Raw genomic sequence first — 18,302 nt, forward strand, 5'->3', positions numbered from 1 at the left:
TAACGTGCATGTTTTTCTCTTTCAGTTTGATGTCAGGACTTGCAGCCCTCGATGCCAAGTGCTCCAGTCGGCTTGGTCTGATCACAGTGTCTTATTACCTGTGGACCACCTTTGTGGCTGTAGTAGTGGGAATCATCATGGTCTCCATCATCCACCCGGGTGGTGCCGCCCAGAAGGAGGACTCTGAGGACAGCGGCAAGCCTATCATGAGTTCGGCCGATGCTTTGCTCGACCTCATCCGGTAAGACCACCCGTCTGACTAGGCATATGCACTCAATGGACAACTGATTTATACTTAATAATTCCACATATGTAAAGATTACTCACTTGATAGCAGTTAGTCTTCACAGCCACATGTGGCAGCAGAGGAAGTCTGTAACTGAAGATAATAGGGCTCAAGAGGGCTGTAGAAAGACAGTCCTCAGAAAAAGATAACATGAAAGTTTCACATTATAACGTGATACTGATCCTTTTTTCTTTTCTGGCAAAGCAGAAATACACTTCTATAAACAGCAGATAAAGTCACTATCATGCTCACAGTTACTTCTTCTACTCTCACTTTATATCAGCTTGGAACAGGAGGAAGCTCCCTCCCTCTCTCTCAAACTAATAAAAGTAAATAGGTCTACTGTTTGTTTTTATGGTTACACCATTCCATCAAATGGAAATATTATCAATGACTTGTGCGTCATAGTAGACACACTTCCCCAAAAATTCATCCTGAAATTGCAGCGTTTTAACCCAGACCCACTATAAAATTGTGGACTTTTCTTTCAGTTGGTTTGTGTGTGCATATGTTTGGGCCGGTCATTAATGTGGTCATAATCTTTCAATCACACCACACACACACACACACACACACACACACACACACACACACACACACACACACACACACACACACACACACACACACACATACTGTTCATAGGCCTTGTGTGATAGGAATTTAAAAAGTTTGTGGTTCTTTCGTTGTTCAAACCTACAATTAAGGAGACCGATCCAGAGTGTGCTGTATAAAAACAAGACATAGCATAAAAAAATGAATACCTGTTTAAATATATATCAGTGACGTTCGAGTCAATATTATAAATACCATTCAGTACAACACAAAACATCTCAATAGTACTATAAACTACAGAACCTATGAGGACAGTCCATCATACATGAGATAGGCTACACGAGTTTCATGAGGTCATATGATAATAATAAAGTCTACAGAGGTCACAAATGTATATTACAGAGAAACATAGTTGTATAAGTTTGAGGATAATGATAATGATAGTATTCTGGGGTATTGTGGGTATATGAGTTGACATAACCTATGACTGGGTGTGTATCATAGGTTTAAAGGGGTATTCCAGTGATGTAGTAATGTGCTTCCATATAGTTGGGGAACTTCTGAGATACATAAAAAAGGAATGGTCTAAATTTAAGCAGCAAAGGTTGAGATATCCTGATTTTAAATTTCTAATATGGGTCAAGCTCCTACATTTCCCATAATACCACTGAGTAGCTTTTTTAACCAAATCCTCTCTGCCTGGTTAACACCGGCATTTTGCATCTGGATACCACTAGCTCGTAATACAGACTCTCTGTTATAAATTTGTAGTCTACAAGCCCAAGATGAGATAAATGGGATGACCTCATCGTGTGTAAACTGAATCTCGTGTGTAAAATCGGTATAGCCCCATTTAAGGTCATTGAACAACTGGGTTTGATCACTCCCAGTATTTTATCTTTCACAAATGAAAGCAAGATGATGTTTAGTTTGGGATTGGTTTGACATTTGCATTATAATCAGTCATAGTAAATAAAACCAACTGCTTGTTCCTGAGTGACCTGAAGCAGCAGCTGGAGCACAGTAGGGACATCACAGGTTTCCTCAATACACAAGTGAATGGTGTTGGAAATGGATGAATAACATTTTGTTTTTTATACTTAAAAAAAAACAACTAAATATTCTTACTTTATTCTTATAATAATATGATTTTGTTCTCTATGTGCCTGACTCAAATACACATTCAATATGAATATGATGGTACATCCTGTATGTGGTGTTAGAATGGCTAAATATGACAAGAAACAATCAGTGCTTATACATTAAGAGTAAAAGGAGCTAAATTAAACTGAATATGGAAATGATTCTATGAGTAACACAGACATTTTTTTTTAGATTTTCTGGTTCATATATGATGGCAGCAGAATAGTGTCAGGCATGATTGAATATAAACTCACTACTGTTACATGATCCACTTCATTCTCATGGTCACATATATTCAATTCTCAGTGAGTAATAGTAGCAGACGTCAGACATCATCCTCCCAGGATACTAGTTTTTCAGACTGTTTGGATTTGCCACAAATCCTGACAGGATTAAAAACACTAGGTCATCTTGAACTATTCAGTTCCCGTCATCCAGGATGACTTCACTAAAGGCTAAAAAAAAATGTAATCTTCTTTAACAGGACACATTACCCGGTTTCTCAAACCGGTAAACAGGGCTTGAAAACAGGGCTGTTAACGGTCACCTGACATACATTGTATCTGTGTGGTTGTTTCATCTGAGTATTTTATTTCATGCTGTTTGGGACTGTGGAGAGAGCCTCAGTCTCAGACCATTAATCACATAGCACAGAGCTGTGTAGGCAGGCTGAATGGATCAGCAGGTGACCTTAAGAATGCAGTCGATTTAAACTGCTTTCATAAAAGTGTGTTTGCTAGTGTCATTATGAAGCCGTGCACTCAAGATAAGATAAGATAAGATATTCCTTTATTAGTCCCACAGTGGGGACATTTACATTATTGCAGCAGCAAGTGGAAAGAAAAAATAGAAAGAACATCAATAGATAGAATAAACAACAATAAATGTAGATTTTGCAGATTTTAAAGTGAAAAAAAATGATATTGCACAGGTGAACTGAAGTAGTAGTATATCCAAATACTTATATTGCATAGACATGTACATTGAAAAAAGTGCAGTTTGAAAAAATGTCCAGGTTGTGGGTGTGTGAGGTCTACAGGCAGCAGTGCTTGTTGTCTGTCTAACAGCTGCAGGGAGGAAGGACCTGCAATATCAATATAAGTAGCAGCACTTTATATTGTAATCTGTTTTACAATGTTGTGTTGTAATTGGGTCAAAAGGTGATGACAGGTCTGCATTTTTAGCACTTCTTTACAAACTGTGGATAGATTTTTGAAGTTCTGAACCCTAGCAATTATTTTTAAACATGTTTTTGGGCTTTTTAAGTATTCATGGAGAGGTGATATTATAGGGAATGAAGGGAATGAAATGAAGAATGATATTTAAAAAAGGTCACTGGCTGGATTTGGTGGTGAATGTTTTTTTTCTTTACACTGAACATCCTCACAATGTCTTTCTTTTTATGTATTCATGTAGTTTACATGGGAATGTTAACCACGATATATACTATATAATGTAAATTCAATGCTCGTGACCAAAGCTTAATTTATTTTCCTTGGTTGCGCTGCCGCAAGGGTCCGCATGACATAAATCTTGTCATCTGCTAATGTCCGTGAAGGTCCCAAATGTACAACGGCGCACCGTACATGCTGACATGTTTACATACATCCTGAGTGTAGAATAATCAGAGCAGAACACTGTCTGTGTCCATTTTTGGAGCATTTTCAAGCAAAACTTCTGGATTCATAATAGATTTTTTTTTTGTGATTTGATTTTGTGTTCTTCACATTGTAGACCAGTGGAATGCAAAGTGGTCCTGCAGTAGTTAGAAATGTTAGATCTTCCCTTTTGTATTTCTTCCTCCTCCTCCTGGGTCTACTTTTTCTATTTACATAAGAATACATTCATTGTCACACAAAAGTGCCATTGGTTAAAAACAAGGCTGGTATGACCGGTAAGACTTTGGGTGACTAATGTCAGCAAACCTTAAACAGATGCTGTGTTACTGGCATTAATGAGTCAGTTCGCTGACTTTAGCATTTACCGTTAACGTATTATCACCACTTGAGACCTCTTTTGCTGCTGTCCAGCAAAAGTTACATAAGATCACATTAAAGGTTTAAGAAAAAGTCTGTTGGCTTAGAGGGTTAGATTTTTTCATTCCTAGTTTTTCATCCTGCTTCAACAACAGTTTTGGGAATTACTGTCAACAGCATTTAATCTTTTTGTGTTACTGGCTTTAACAATAAGGCTATTTTTTTTATTATATTACTGTACTTTTTGGAAGTCTAATACATGTAGTTTAAGTATTGATCTGGGTAAGATTTGCTTTTTATGTTTTTGGTTGTATTTGACAGTTAAACACTCAAGTTTAAGCTGTTGAGTTATAAATGTAGGGTTATCCTGAGTCTGTAAGTGAGCCACAAAACATTCTGTACAGCTGTGCAAATGTCGGTCATATTCAGTCAATTCAGGAACAGAGATAAAAATGGTCTGTTTTTTATTAAGTATTGTCAGAAGTGATCAGGCCTATCATATAACTCTCTCCAAACAGCAGGGTGGCTGGTGGGTGGATGCAGTTGATGATTTTTGAAATGACACTTTGGAAAGCAACCCTGTAGTTTAGTGGGATAAAAGTTAAAGTTTGGGTTGCTCAACTGTCGGATAGGGTTGCAGTGAAGTTTTGGTCATGGTTAAATAAACCAAATCTCACTAAAAATGAAACCTTCCTGCTATTTCCCTCTCCCTCTAGCTATAATATACTTTCATCAGCTAGTTGTTAACTTGTCTATGTGCTATAGTGTTCGATGCATAGTATAGGTAGTATGCAGTGGATTTATCAGTGCAGGATTGTGGGAGTCCTCAGTTCATGATATCATTATTCTCAGGTATAGTCATTTTCTTTGGTTTTATGTACAGTACAGTATGTGACAGGTTATTGGTGGCATCACGTTGTTTTGGCAGGTATTTCATCCATCTTTCATCCCTCTATCTATTAAAATGTAACCAGGTGAATGATCTTTCTTTGGTGAAGGCATGGCAGATTGAAAATTGGCCTAATTTTGGCTTTTGGATAAATTGACATCTGTTGTGTTTTGTGCAGAGCTGGCATTGAATCTTCAGAAGACTGTGCTTCCATTTAAAGTCAAGCCAGCCTTCATTGTAAGCCAGAATAAATACTACATGTTAAACACGATTAGAATTTCAATTGGCCAAGATGAGCATCTTTTAAACAGCACGTTTCAGTATGAAACAGACAATCATTTCATGTGGTACCTTGTAGTGGGAGGCAAAATGTGGATTTCCCCTACTGAGCATCACTGTCATCACACCCTTCACAACTAGACCAAACATGTTTGACTTTTATGATCTGGATAGATGTGAATATGATCGCATTTGCTAGTTCGTGAGAGAGACCAAGACTTTCATTGTTGACCAGTGGAATGCAAGAAAGCTGAGCTGTTTGGTTGTCCTGATGTTTTCTGGCATACTTTTGTCCAGACTCTTAAACAAGGATACAAGTCAGATGATACAAAGTATCATGGGGTTTGGGGTTTATTTTTTAAATGAGTTCCATCCCTACAGTATGCCCACAGTTTTGCAGATTAAGGTCAGATTTGGGGCTGGAAGTCTTTCTAAATGGTTATATTTTGTTATTTTATTAGTCTATTTTTTCAATATCTAATGTATTTGGTGGATTAAGATCCGATTAAGACTAGAGTTAGCATTTTATGGTATTTAAGAGATGGGGTATTTCATTGTATTATAAGTTTGTATTGTACAATCATTTCATGCAGTTAGAGTGAGTCTATGTAATGTGTTTTGCACGAATATTGGCCACTGTGGCAAAAAGCGACTTTATGGGATACTAATAAATGCTAAATTGTAGTATAACAGAGCACAAGATAGACATGGAAGAGTTATAAAGTTCATAATGTAATGTCAGTTACAATTATATGCAGGTAAAGTGTGCAGACGTTAGCTGTCACATGCTAACTAGTCGTAACAGACCATGTAAGGCTGCAGCAGCAAATCTCCTGAAACCATTAATGAATGTTAAATAATTCATGTTTTAATTCTTGTAAATGTATTTTTTCTATATTAAAGAGGAAAACTGTGTTATATCATCTTTCAAAATTTACATCCTGTCCTTTAAGCACTCCTACGTGGGCAATTAGGTTTTTCAGCAGCTGTGCAGTTGACGGTAATTTCAATAGTCAGGAACAGAGATATAATGGTCTTTTTGAGCAATTATTGTCAGACCTGATCTCGCCCATCATATTTTACACATTCCTCTCTCCAAACTACAGGGTGGCTGGTGGGCGGAGTGCAACGGATGATTTTAAAAATGTGGTTTTGGAATGCAATCCCATAGATGTGTGGGATAAAAGTTTAGGTTTAGGTTGGGCAACTGAAGGTATTTGGACTGAGGTTTTGGACATAGATAAATAAACCAAATTTAAACCTTTCAGCTATTTGATTCAGTCATATGAACCCCACCACTCGTGTATCTTGAATGTAGAATATCCAAAGAAATAGACAATATTATTTTCCATAACTGTGAACTTGATGTGAGGTCAAACTTGTGGAATAGGCATTTCCAATTTCTGTATTGCACAACTTCACCAAAAGAAGTCAAACAGGCCAGTTTGTGTTGACAGAGGATACATGTCACCAGATTGGATCAAATTATGGACCAGAAGACTTTTTTCTTTTACACTGGAGGCATAATACTTCCATTTTGTTGTTTGCTTTCATTTCATTTTCTTATTTTTCATTGTGTTTGTTCATTTTTGTTTAAAAAAATAATAAATAATCATGTCCCCTGCCACCATCTCCTCCCAGGGAAACAGACTCCAGATTGAGAACCACTCTGATCATTGTTCCAACCCTTCTGCTCTGGGTTATGTTAGCCAGTCCCAAATTCTGGGGTGTTATCTTTGGAAGTCGGTCACTATGACTCATGGTTATTTCATTCACACCAAAGCACGAACCTTTACAAAATCTAAGTTCCCATTGTTTTGCAGTAAAATAGGATGTAATTACCTGAAATGAATAAAGAAGTGGATGTACTGTGTATTGATATGAAAGAAAACACCTAGTATCAAGGTACATTGAAGTCTTTTCAACTGCAAAAAACCATACAGTATCTCATCTTTTCCTTTATTTGTTCAACCTTTCTGAACCAAAAAGCAGTGTGTTTTAATCATTGTGTATGTCTGCCTTGCAGCAACATGTTCCCAGCCAATCTGGTACAAGCCACATTTCAACAGGTGAGACCTTTGATATCACACACAACCGTCTCAAACAAAAAGGCATCGATTTCTTTTTAGAACTTAAATACAAGTCTTTTCTGCTTCTGTTTCTATTCCCCGGCAACAGTATCGAACAAGTAGCACGTACACCTTGAAACCAAAGCCTACGGTGAGTCAGTCGGAGTCCACCACGCGGCGAGCGCTCATCTACGGTATCCAGGACGATAATGGAACGGACATTCAAAACTTTGCCCTTGACCTGACTCCGCCACCCGATGTGCTCATACGCACTCGGGAAGGAACGAGCGATGGAATGAATGTCCTCGGAATTGTTATCTTTTCAGCCACTATGGGTATAAACCTTTTATTTATTATTTATTTTGTTTGTTTCGTAGATATTTCTATACTTTTTTTGCATGTTTTTTTGGTAGGAAATCTCATGTGTACAGCCAAACCATCAATGAACAAAAACTATTAAAAACATGTCAGTGAGTCAAACCCCTACTCTGGATGATATGATCCTTTGTCTCTAAGGTTGGTGGTTACTGTAGCTTGTTTAGAACACAAAGAATCCTCCAAGGAGTAAAACCATCAATGTGGTTCCATTTAAAGAGCTTCACTAGGCTGTGAAGCTCTTTAAATGCATATCCTAACCTCTTGGCTTTGTGCTGAAGTAGTAGTAGTATGTAGTAGAAAGTCAAGATGTTGTTATATGTCGCTCAACAAACTAGAAAGGTCTGTGAATGGATTCATGTTTCCTCACATGTACAGTGGCATCTACGATACTAGGTACCTTTCTCCTGACAGTTACAATCCTTTTGCTGTTGTTACTCTTTGGAACCATTTCTTAACAAGCTGCAGTAACCACTGACAAAAGAACATGTCACCCATTGGAGTAGTGTGGCTCATTGCCATGTCTTCAATTGTTATTAGGAAACAACAGTGTCTATGACATAGAGAAATACAATTTTTGATGAGTAGGATGAGTTCATTGTTGGGTTTGGCTTTGCACATAAGATTTTTTAGACAATATAGATGCTAATATAGATCCTTTGATGCTTTATTTTAAAGATGTGCTTTATGTTTTTACAGGTATTATGTTGGGAAGGATGGGGCCAAACGGCAGCGCCTTGGTGAACTTCTGCCAGAGCCTGAATGAGGCTGTCCTCAGAATCGTCGCCATTGTTATATGGTAATGATTTCGGTTAACATATGCTTTTGGGAATCTATAGAAAGGGGGTAGTAAAAATATTAATTGCATGTCATGATATATAAACATTTACAGTATTTAGAAACTATAACTTTTATACCCTTTTCCAAGTAGAAATTACTTTATAGAGGTACATGCCAAACTTATAAAGTCAGCTAACTAGAGTTAACATCGGTAAACTCTAGTTAGCTGAAATGACAGATGTAATTACAGTGAGAAATGGCAGTTAGTAACAATGATGTTAACCCACACTACACACATTTTGTTGTACAGCTAGTGTGAAGTTACCTTCAACCAGCAGCACAGATGCCCCTGTTAGCTGGGCTAACAGGGGCATAATATCGTTAGCATAAATATCGTTAGCATAAAAAGTAACGTTAGTATGTATGAAAATCCTGCGGTTTACCTTCAAAGTATACCAGGCTGGCAAAGCTTCATCACTAGGAACTATGTCAAAATAGGATTTAATCATTCTGATTAATCAGCCACAGAGGATCATTAACGAGAAACTGCACAGCTGTTAGTGATATTTTTCTCTGGAAAATAAGCTTAATAATGTGAAGCACTTTCCATCCAAAGTTAGCAGTCTGGCATCTTCATCAACACATACAATTACATTTTTAATGCACGTCAAATTTATCACCTAAGTATCATAGTGACTGTGGACCATTTTACTTTAAAAGACTGAAACTGAGGCTACTAGATGGAATTCAGCCATCACTCATTTTATTATTTAGAACTGACCGTGTTGAAATGTTTCCTGGAAAAAAGCTTGTTTTGCTGTTGTATTTATTGTTCTCTTCATGAATGCACTTAAAGGACGAGTTCACAATTTCCTCACTGTAATCATTCCTCCTGTTCTAGTCATTAAAAGATCCCCTTAAAATGCATTCATCAGTTTATTTGAAACCAATCTTGGAACCTGTGAGCTACTGTATGGCAATGATTTAGCCTCTAGGGGCAATGGCCATTATTTTGAGGGCTCCAGTGTAACCAGGAGATATCTAAATGACAGATAGCTGGGCCAAGACTTCCTCTTCTTTGTGCTGCTCATTGTTTATAGTCGAATTAGAAAGAATGGAGTTACGTTTGTGACTGGATTGTTACACAAATAGCCAGTTTACACTCAGTTAATAGTTTACCTGACACACATAGATACTTTTTGTTCAGACAATATTTCATAGTGTGTGTTCTCTCACTCCACACATGGACCAACCCAAGCTTGTTCCTATCAAAATTGCCAAAAACAGAAACCAGAACACTTCTCATCCTAAAATTGTGTCCCTTGCCTACAGATTATGTATTCATATGCAGATCTTTGTTTATAGAGACTACTCTGACTCTTATATGAGGCTTCAGCAGTCTGAGTTTGGCATAACAAGTAGATATCTGCTATTTACAGTCTTCGAGACATCAAATTCCCTCTGAGCCTCAGATAAACTTTAAATACATTTTGCACAGAAGGACTGTAGATTTTGTACCCTATCATTTACATTGTAAGCACATTATTAAGGGAGTTTCTAATGTTCTGTATGAACAGGAGGAATGATTACAGCAAGAAAAACGTTTTTCAATGTTCATCTGGTCACATGACAGACTTGAAAAATTGTGAACCTATCCATTAAAACAAGTGTTTTTTTGTTTTGTTTTTCCTCACCCATGTATGTGCAAAACCCATCACCTTACTTACATCTAGAGCTCTGACCGGATTACTACATGGTAATAGCTATTTGTGCACAAAGAGACGTTTCTATCTTGGAATATCAAACAGTTTTCAACCACTATGTGCTTTGTCCTGTTTATGGTTTTTTTATACCCTTGCCTACACGAGCATTTCATAAAACCCATCTATAGGTCAACTCATTTCTTTTTGTATAACTTATGTAAGGCTTCATTGCCACTGTTGCTGACTTTGAGCCCTGGCTGTTCTCATCCTGCCAGGTACTTCCCATTTGGCATTGTTTTCCTGGTGGCTGGTAAAATTCTAGAGATGAGTGATCCGTCAGCCATGGGGAAGAAGTTGGGTTTCTATGCCATCACTGTGGTGTTTGGTCTGGTGCTGCACGGCTTGTTCATCTTGCCTGCCATGTACTTCTTCATCACCAAAAAGAGCCCCATTGTTTACATTCGGGGAATCCTTCAAGCCCTGCTCATCGCCCTGGCAACATCTTCCAGGTAAATGAAACTAACTGTATATGCATAGTAAAATAAGCCACTTTATTTGCACCTTTGAGAATCAAAATGATATACTATAGACTACACTGGTTTGAAATAAAAACATCCCTGAGTCCTAATACTACACATTATTTCCTTCCTCTCCTTTAACTGGAACACTACCGTGAAAAGCCTCAAAGGGACACTGGGAGATCAGAAAACATCTGGTGTGAGTGGGAAGAGATGGGAACGTAAAGGAGCATTCCACGTATTTGATTGGTCTGGCAAACAGCCATAGGTGTCTGTGTGTGTGCTCAGTTCTGCATGGGTGCATGCACAGGTGGCTAATAGTTTAGGATATAGCTCCTCTATGTAAACTCACTTATGGATTTAAACAACCATGTCAGTGTTATCACATGTTTTTGCCTGGTTATTTTAGCAGACATCATGTTTACTGTGGTAGATTTGAGACTTTGGGTTTTCATATTCACTCCGTATGTAAATAAATGAAAATCAGTGGTTGCCTGGAAGGTAGAAAAAAAACAACAAACTGCAATCTAAATCACAACAGCTTGCTTTGGAATTGCTCCTTGGTAATCGGAAAGTTATGTGATTGGACACACAACACACAGTAATGATCCATTAAATTCCCAAGTTTTTCCAGGTGAAATCAGTCCTTGTTCTTGGGGCAAAAGTGGGAAGGTAGCATGTATTCAGTCTGTGGTATAATAGTGCTGATGATAACAATATTTAGTGGTTTCTGGGCCAGACCATGGTCAAAAGGAGTGCCTGCTGCAATGACTAGTCATCATCATACATGCATGTGCTAAAAAGCAAAAAGCATCTGCGCCTGAATGTCTTGTTGAAACATAATTACATCTCTTTCTAGCTTTCTTTCACCACAACAAACCATAAGAGGTCCTACTTGTTAACAAGCATGCTCGAGTGAAATTGGAAGGTTGTGATATGTCGATTTTTTTTGCGTGACTTTTGAATTCACTGAGCTGTCCTTCTTATTCCCTGTCTTCCTCAGCTCTGCCACATTGCCTATAACCTTCAAGTGCCTCTTAGAGAACAACCACATTGACCGCCGAATCATCCGTTTTGTGCTCCCCGTGGGTGCCACTATCAATATGGACGGCACCGCTCTCTACGAGGCCGTGGCAGCAATATTCATTGCACAAGTTAATAATTACGAACTGGACTTTGGCCAGATCATCACCATCAGGTCAGTGGGCTGTGCATTATGCCATCTGTGCTTCTAAGCTCATTAATACGGTAAAGATACTGTATCATTGGAATTTGAAAGCAATGATATCAACGACAATAAATCCTCTGCAATTAATTGCAATAACATATTACGGGTATGCTTACATCTCTGGTTTTTAAATATCTGCTGGAATATTCCCTGTGGTGTGTGCTTTTTTGACCCGATTAGTAGACACAGTTATGATCCTTGCCACACTCTATTCAGATAAAAATCACAGTTGGGTGCATCAGTATCCAGGAAATTTCAGATTAAAAAAAAAACACTGCTTGTCACTCTCAATTTGAATGTTTCCTATCACACTGAAGCATCACAATCAAAATGTCACCTTATCATAGTTCTCAGTAATTGGAGTGTTGCGAGTATTAATAGAAGTGTGGTGTATGGAGAAAATATACAGGATAACAGTCATGCACAACTTGCTCTTATTTTTTGGCAGATTGTTTTTGTTAATGCAATCCCCGTCTGGAACAGCTCAGTGTAGCTCTCTGCTTGATGGAATTGGACAAAACCAGAGAACATGCACGGAAAGCCTAGTCCTTGCTGTATGTAGTATCCCTTTATGACATTACAGCAGAGATGAACAAAATACTAACCTTGGTTTGCCTAGCTTGGTTTTTGTGATAGGTGGAACAGTCTAACAATGGGGAATGTCAAGTGTTTATGTTATCATGAGCGGTAAAGACAAGGATACGTTTAGAATGGTCTAGTTGGTATGTCTCAAAGAAAATGTGTTTGTAGCTGTTTCCAATGACCACACTAACACTCGGGAGAAAAAGCCTATCATAATAAAGATGGTGTAACATGGTGAAACATGGAAAGGTAGATAACTCTGTACAGATGTGGACAGTCTCTCCTCGAAAGAATTTATAGTGTTGTGCTGGTTGTGCACAAAAAGTGACAGATGTGGGAAGAATGAAAATGTGGGAATGTGGGAAGAATGAAGTGGATGAGCTTGTTAAATTGACGGTTTCGGAAAGTTCCCCCAATGCTGACAGTGGAAAGGTGTGTGGGGAGGAGGTACCAGACCCCATGTGATGATCTGAGAAGCACTTGAAGTATACTGATACCTTTAGGTGTCTTAGATCTGGGTTTTGAACTCTTTGACAACTAAGTCGTTTTCATGGCTTTTAATCAGCCATGATGTACAACTACAGTATCACAAATGTAGAAATTATCTTTTGCATTTAAATGTTCTTTCTAAATACAAATAAACACATCAACCAATACCTTATAATGCACTTGAAAGGCATTGTCAAACCTTCATGGTTTCATCCAGTTTAATGACTTTCCCCTTTGGTACCATTCGTTTGAGCAGATCTGATTTTACAGCATTTGTAATTGAGTACAGACCAAAACAACAGCACCAAGACTCGGTCCAGACACAAACAAATTCTGGAGCAGTTTGTGGTGGGAACATGATCCGACCACATCCAACTCACCCACTGACTCAGAACAGAGCGAGCCAACATTAGGTTTTTGAAAATGCCCTAAAAAGACTAGTCCTCTGCCGGTGCTGAAGACCTGGGAGTGACCTACTGGGAGAGAGAGAGAACTAGAAGTGGAGATTACAAAAAAACAGATGTGCACAAAAAAATAATCTGCAATCAGATAAAAGCATTACAACTTGCAAGCAATACAAGATAAAGTAGACTTATCTCATGATCATTTTGCTTTAAGTGTAAGGCAAATGCTGACTGTACTCCTTGTGTTGCATCTGGTCCTTTTACAAAAAAACATATTGGGTAGATATCCTGCACAGTGTGTATGAATTTTATAAACATTCGCCCTATCTTTCAAAAATTCATGAATTCATGAATCATACACTCAGCCCGGTGTATCTTCTCCTAGATATTCCTAGTAGGTGTATCACCTGATTCTTGTTGATGTTCTCAGAGATAAAGCACACTACTACACTGAATTCAATTGAGGCTCTCACTATGTCTGGCTGCCATAAACACCAGTGGGGAATATTCTGTTCGTGGCATGCCTGCTGCCCTGAAGATCTGATCTTTATTAGAAAATTTCACATATGGATATCTTTTCTGAAAAATGTAAATGTTGCCATGTGTGCTGTATTAAGTAATAATACCTTCTTTTTTTTTTTACATGGTTTTGTTTGACTTGAATGCTTGATTTACTTTGTGTTTTGTATTTTTTGTACAATTAAAAATTCTCATATTCAGTATCTCTAGAAAAAATTATCATCAGGGCAAAGTTTCACCATTTAAGAAGATCAACATCACCATTTTACCCTCCCCAAAAAAGGAGAAGTTTTCATGTTTTGTTCTTGTGTGTTTTCTATATAATTCCATATAGCAACTGTAGATTGAAAGTATCCGCTTATCTTTCGCTGAAAAGAGCCATGTGGCCTCGATAAACCACCATATTCCAGTCACGCCACTGCTGGACCTCTGACCTCAACAACCTTCCTCTCCCTCCCCCCCGTCACCATCTCTCACCATCATGCTGCAGTGGTAGGATCATCCCATCCTTAACCTCTGGATCTGCACCAGTTGTTCACCAGCTCGTAACTCACTCTCCATACAGTCTCTATAATTATACACTGTGGTAACGTCAGAGAAGATGTTTCTAATCAGTTTGACGTTGGACAGTTGCTATGGAGTTTATTCTCTTAATTACTATGGTGAAGAAACCTTTGACACCATGACACCAACCTTTGAATCTAGAGTGTACATGTATTTGTCAAAACAACCTACCTGCTGTCTGCTGCTGACCTCATATGATGTAGGGTAGCTCAATAAAAGACCGCCTCAGTCTGTGAGACTAAAGAAGGGTTTAATTAAATTTGACACATATGTGGATTTATTTTTAATTCCCCCCCCATTAAAGCCACTATGTGTAGAATTTATTATGTGATTATAACATCTACAACAATACTTTGATGATATATGTATTTGTTTGTAAAAAGAGAAACAGCCCCAGGGCAAATGTGTGTAGTCTTTCAGCCCATTCATGTCTGTGCATTCACTAACTGACTTTTTTTGTTCTTTTTGCGTCTAATGACGATGTTTTTCAAATTTTTACTCTCTGTAACACCAGCTATAGTATGGATAAGAATAGGAGGAGGTGGCAAATAAACTATAATAAAGGTTAGGCAACTAAAACACCTAAAAATCCCCTCCAGATATATTTTATGATACATAAAAATACTCAGTGTTCTCAAAAGAAGATCTAATACCCTAATACCTTACTCTATGGTATTAAGGTAAGGTATTATCAGTCATCAAGGCCATGGTATACACACAAGAGCTCAGTCAAAGGCAGCTGCAGATTCTTCAAGATGTTTCACCTCTCATTTAAAAGATATCTTTAGTTTTCAAGAATCTTTCATTTGTCCACTTACCCTTGACTCAACCCTTCTGGCATTGGTCAGTCCACCAATTTAATCCAGACTAAAATATCTCAATTATTGAATGGATTGCCTTGAAATTTTGTGAGGATATTCGTTGTTCCCCAACAGTGTATCGTACTGAGGTTGGCGATACTCTGACTCTTCCTCTAACGTTTGCAGTCTTTAGGGTAGTGTCTCAACAACTATTGCCGTGGAATTTCATGTCCCACTCAGGGTGAAATGCCACACATTTGGTCAACCCTGACTTTTAGTTAAGCACCATCATTAGGACAACTTTGGCTTATGACCAAATGGAAAACTAAGGACATTTCCATCAGTCTTAGCAGTATTTTCTGATTATTAGAAATTAGAATTAGAAAAAAAGGGAGTGAAGATGAAGGGTTTGAAAATAAAAGGACTAAAAATAGCACATCGTTGTGACCCTTGCTTGTGTATTGGCCTCGATGTCCTCGGTCAACGGGCGTTATTTCTCTTAAGTTGTTACCTTACTTAAAGTTCTTAATGCTTATGTTTATTCAATGGATTTTTCTCTGTAATTACATCAAATCTACAAATCTCCACCAGCATCACAGCCACTGCTGCCAGTATTGGTGCAGCAGGGATCCCACAAGCCGGACTGGTCACCATGGTGATAGTGCTAACATCTGTCGGGTTGCCAACCGATGACATCACTCTCATCATTGCAGTAGATTGGGCATTGTAAGTAGCATATGTGTCTCTTTTGTACGACAAATCCAAATTAATCATCCCAGAGCAAAAACACATGAGCCCCATGTTCTTCATGTCATTTTAGGTTGGAATATCCAAGAATGTTTCTGGTTTAAATGTATTTATAGCCTCCCTCAAATATCTTTTTGTACAGAGACAGATTCCGTACCATGGTGAACGTAATGGGTGATGCTTTGGCCACGGGCATCATGGCGCACATCTGCAGGAAAGATTTCATGAAAGAAGGAGATGGGGTGAGTTTTAACTGTGGCCTTAGCACAAAAACGTTTCTTTTTACTGCAGAACTACCTGGACGTCACTAGTTCTGAATGATTGAGCTGTTACAATCTTGGTCCCCAAGAGTCCTGCCTACTTCTTCCTAAAGCTAAACAATCCATGACTTCATGTCACCTTTTCTGTTTCTTTAAATGTCAAAGCTTTTGCTCAACACACCAAAAAAAAAGCAGATTGGTGAAGCAGGTAGGAGGGATGGTTGCATTTGTGTTACTGCTGTAATTGGAAATGAAGTCTCTTAATGCTACATCTTTTCTTAATTCCTTGTTCTCACCCTGACATAATTTCCTTCCCTTAATCTTCATTCTCAATCCTCATCGTCCCATAATCCTCTTTCCTGCTTCCCTTTTGGCCCTCAGGTGCCTTTGATTTGTGAGGCCAAACCCCCGACAACCGCCCCACCTCTGATGAACTGTCACAACAACAACGGCAACTACCAGCCCCCTTCCTCAGGGCCCAAACACAAGCTCGTTCCTCCCGATGTGGCACGACTCATGCAGCTGGAAGAGGGCGTTCGACCGACGTCAGAGAGGAAGATGCCTCCGATCCCTCCGAGACACCTGAAGAAGTGTAAAGAACAGTGTGCCATTGACATGAATGGCCTTGAGACCAATGTATAGCCATCTCCTGGAGTTTAACGTCGGGGTTGTCTGTGCGGTTGCACTGTTGAGGACCTCAGAGCAAAGGACACCTGTATAGGTGGTAGGAAAACATGCCAAATCTCCTCTGCAACCCTCAACTGAAACACATGTGATATTGTCGTGAATATGAAGAAGAGGCATTTTATTGTGAAACTGTTGGTACGTTATATCGACTGTAGGACTGGACAAAGGTCACATTGACAGAGGAATTTAAAACACCAAGAGGACAACCATAAGATTTTATTAATAAAAAACTAATTATTGTTCTGGACCTGCAGGATGAACTTGCACCTGAACACCCAGACTCTGAATACAGGTGTGAGAACTTGCTTTCACACCTGATTAACTGATTTCTATTTGATATTGACATTTTATATAATTTCTTAAATTTGTTTTGTCCGTGTGCAAAATGTTAATAAGACAAGTCTTTATTGTTTATTATATATTATATTTTATACTACTGCAAGCAGAAAGTGGTTTGTGTCATAAAATAAAAAAGAGAAGACAGGATTGTGGGACAGTTCAATAATCAGGAGGTAAAGTGAAATGCCCAAATTGTTTAATTTTGCCTTAACATTGCTGGTGGTGCTAAGCTAACAGTGATGACAGGGAAGAGAGGCCTGAAGAAGAAAATCAGAAACTTCACTTTCCCTTGTGGTCATGACTTCAATACATGGGCAAAATATGAGATTTGAATGGTTTCAAGTATTTGAACTCAAGAGCACTTGATTTCAACTTTCCTGCCACTTGAAAAGCCTGAAAACTACCCATGGTATTACAACATCAACCAAATGGTCCTTGTTTGTTGGTTGATTTTTTTTTTCTTACGATATGGAGATATATCAAACTAGCAATCTGAACATTTCAAAATCTAAAACACAAGCTTGATTTGGAGCTTTTGGATTTCTACTGTATCAGTTATTTTTGCCATTGATGCATTGATGCAATACAGTTTGTTTAGTCTGTTTAAACAATACTCATGTGGAAATATGTATGTTGAGAGAGTTATTTACTGTTATCATTCCTCCTATGTACCTGAAATGATTAGTTCTGCATGGTTCTACAACGGAGGTCCGAACCTGGACCATACCCAAACCTTTAAGACCCGACCTCATTGAACCTGCCGGATTGATCCTGTTGACCCAAACAGTTCTAATGCAGAACCGAACTTTGTATAGACGATCGCGATGATCTTCACAAGTCGAAGGTTGGAGGTTTTTTTCTACTGTCACAATGATGTCATGAAGTCCCCACAATGCAACAGCCTTCCCTGAATCATTGGGGATTTTACAAAGCTCCCCTTTTGCTTTATTTCATCCATTACTGACCTCAAACTTGCCAGGCTAATATTGATGCTTTAGCCATGCTCTGCTTATCCACCAAACTTTAACGAAATGACGCACCTGCTTGTAACACATGACACACATCGATGCTGATGATTGGCAGAAAGTCAGTGACAGAAAGAGCGAGAGA

At 38.4% G+C, this 18,302-nt stretch overlaps 1 protein-coding gene across 1 annotated transcript in view; it reads left to right on the forward strand.

Moving 5' to 3' along the window:
* The window catches only part of slc1a7b (solute carrier family 1 member 7b), a 37,273-nt gene extending 20,465 nt beyond the window's left edge, over positions 1-16,808 (forward strand). Inside the window, exons 3-11 of the mRNA XM_062423728.1 lie at positions 26-241; positions 7,155-7,197; positions 7,307-7,532; positions 8,272-8,371; positions 10,331-10,564; positions 11,577-11,771; positions 15,751-15,885; positions 16,049-16,148; positions 16,548-16,808. Of these exons, the coding sequence (XP_062279712.1) occupies positions 26-241; positions 7,155-7,197; positions 7,307-7,532; positions 8,272-8,371; positions 10,331-10,564; positions 11,577-11,771; positions 15,751-15,885; positions 16,049-16,148; positions 16,548-16,808 (1,510 nt within the window). The remainder of the gene's footprint in view (positions 1-25; positions 242-7,154; positions 7,198-7,306; positions 7,533-8,271; positions 8,372-10,330; positions 10,565-11,576; positions 11,772-15,750; positions 15,886-16,048; positions 16,149-16,547) is intronic.
* The last annotated feature ends 1,494 nt before the right edge of the window (positions 16,809-18,302 follow it).

This window comes from Scomber scombrus, chromosome 8 (genome assembly GCF_963691925.1).
Source record: "Scomber scombrus chromosome 8, fScoSco1.1, whole genome shotgun sequence".
NCBI classification, from domain to species: domain Eukaryota; kingdom Metazoa; phylum Chordata; class Actinopteri; order Scombriformes; family Scombridae; genus Scomber; species Scomber scombrus.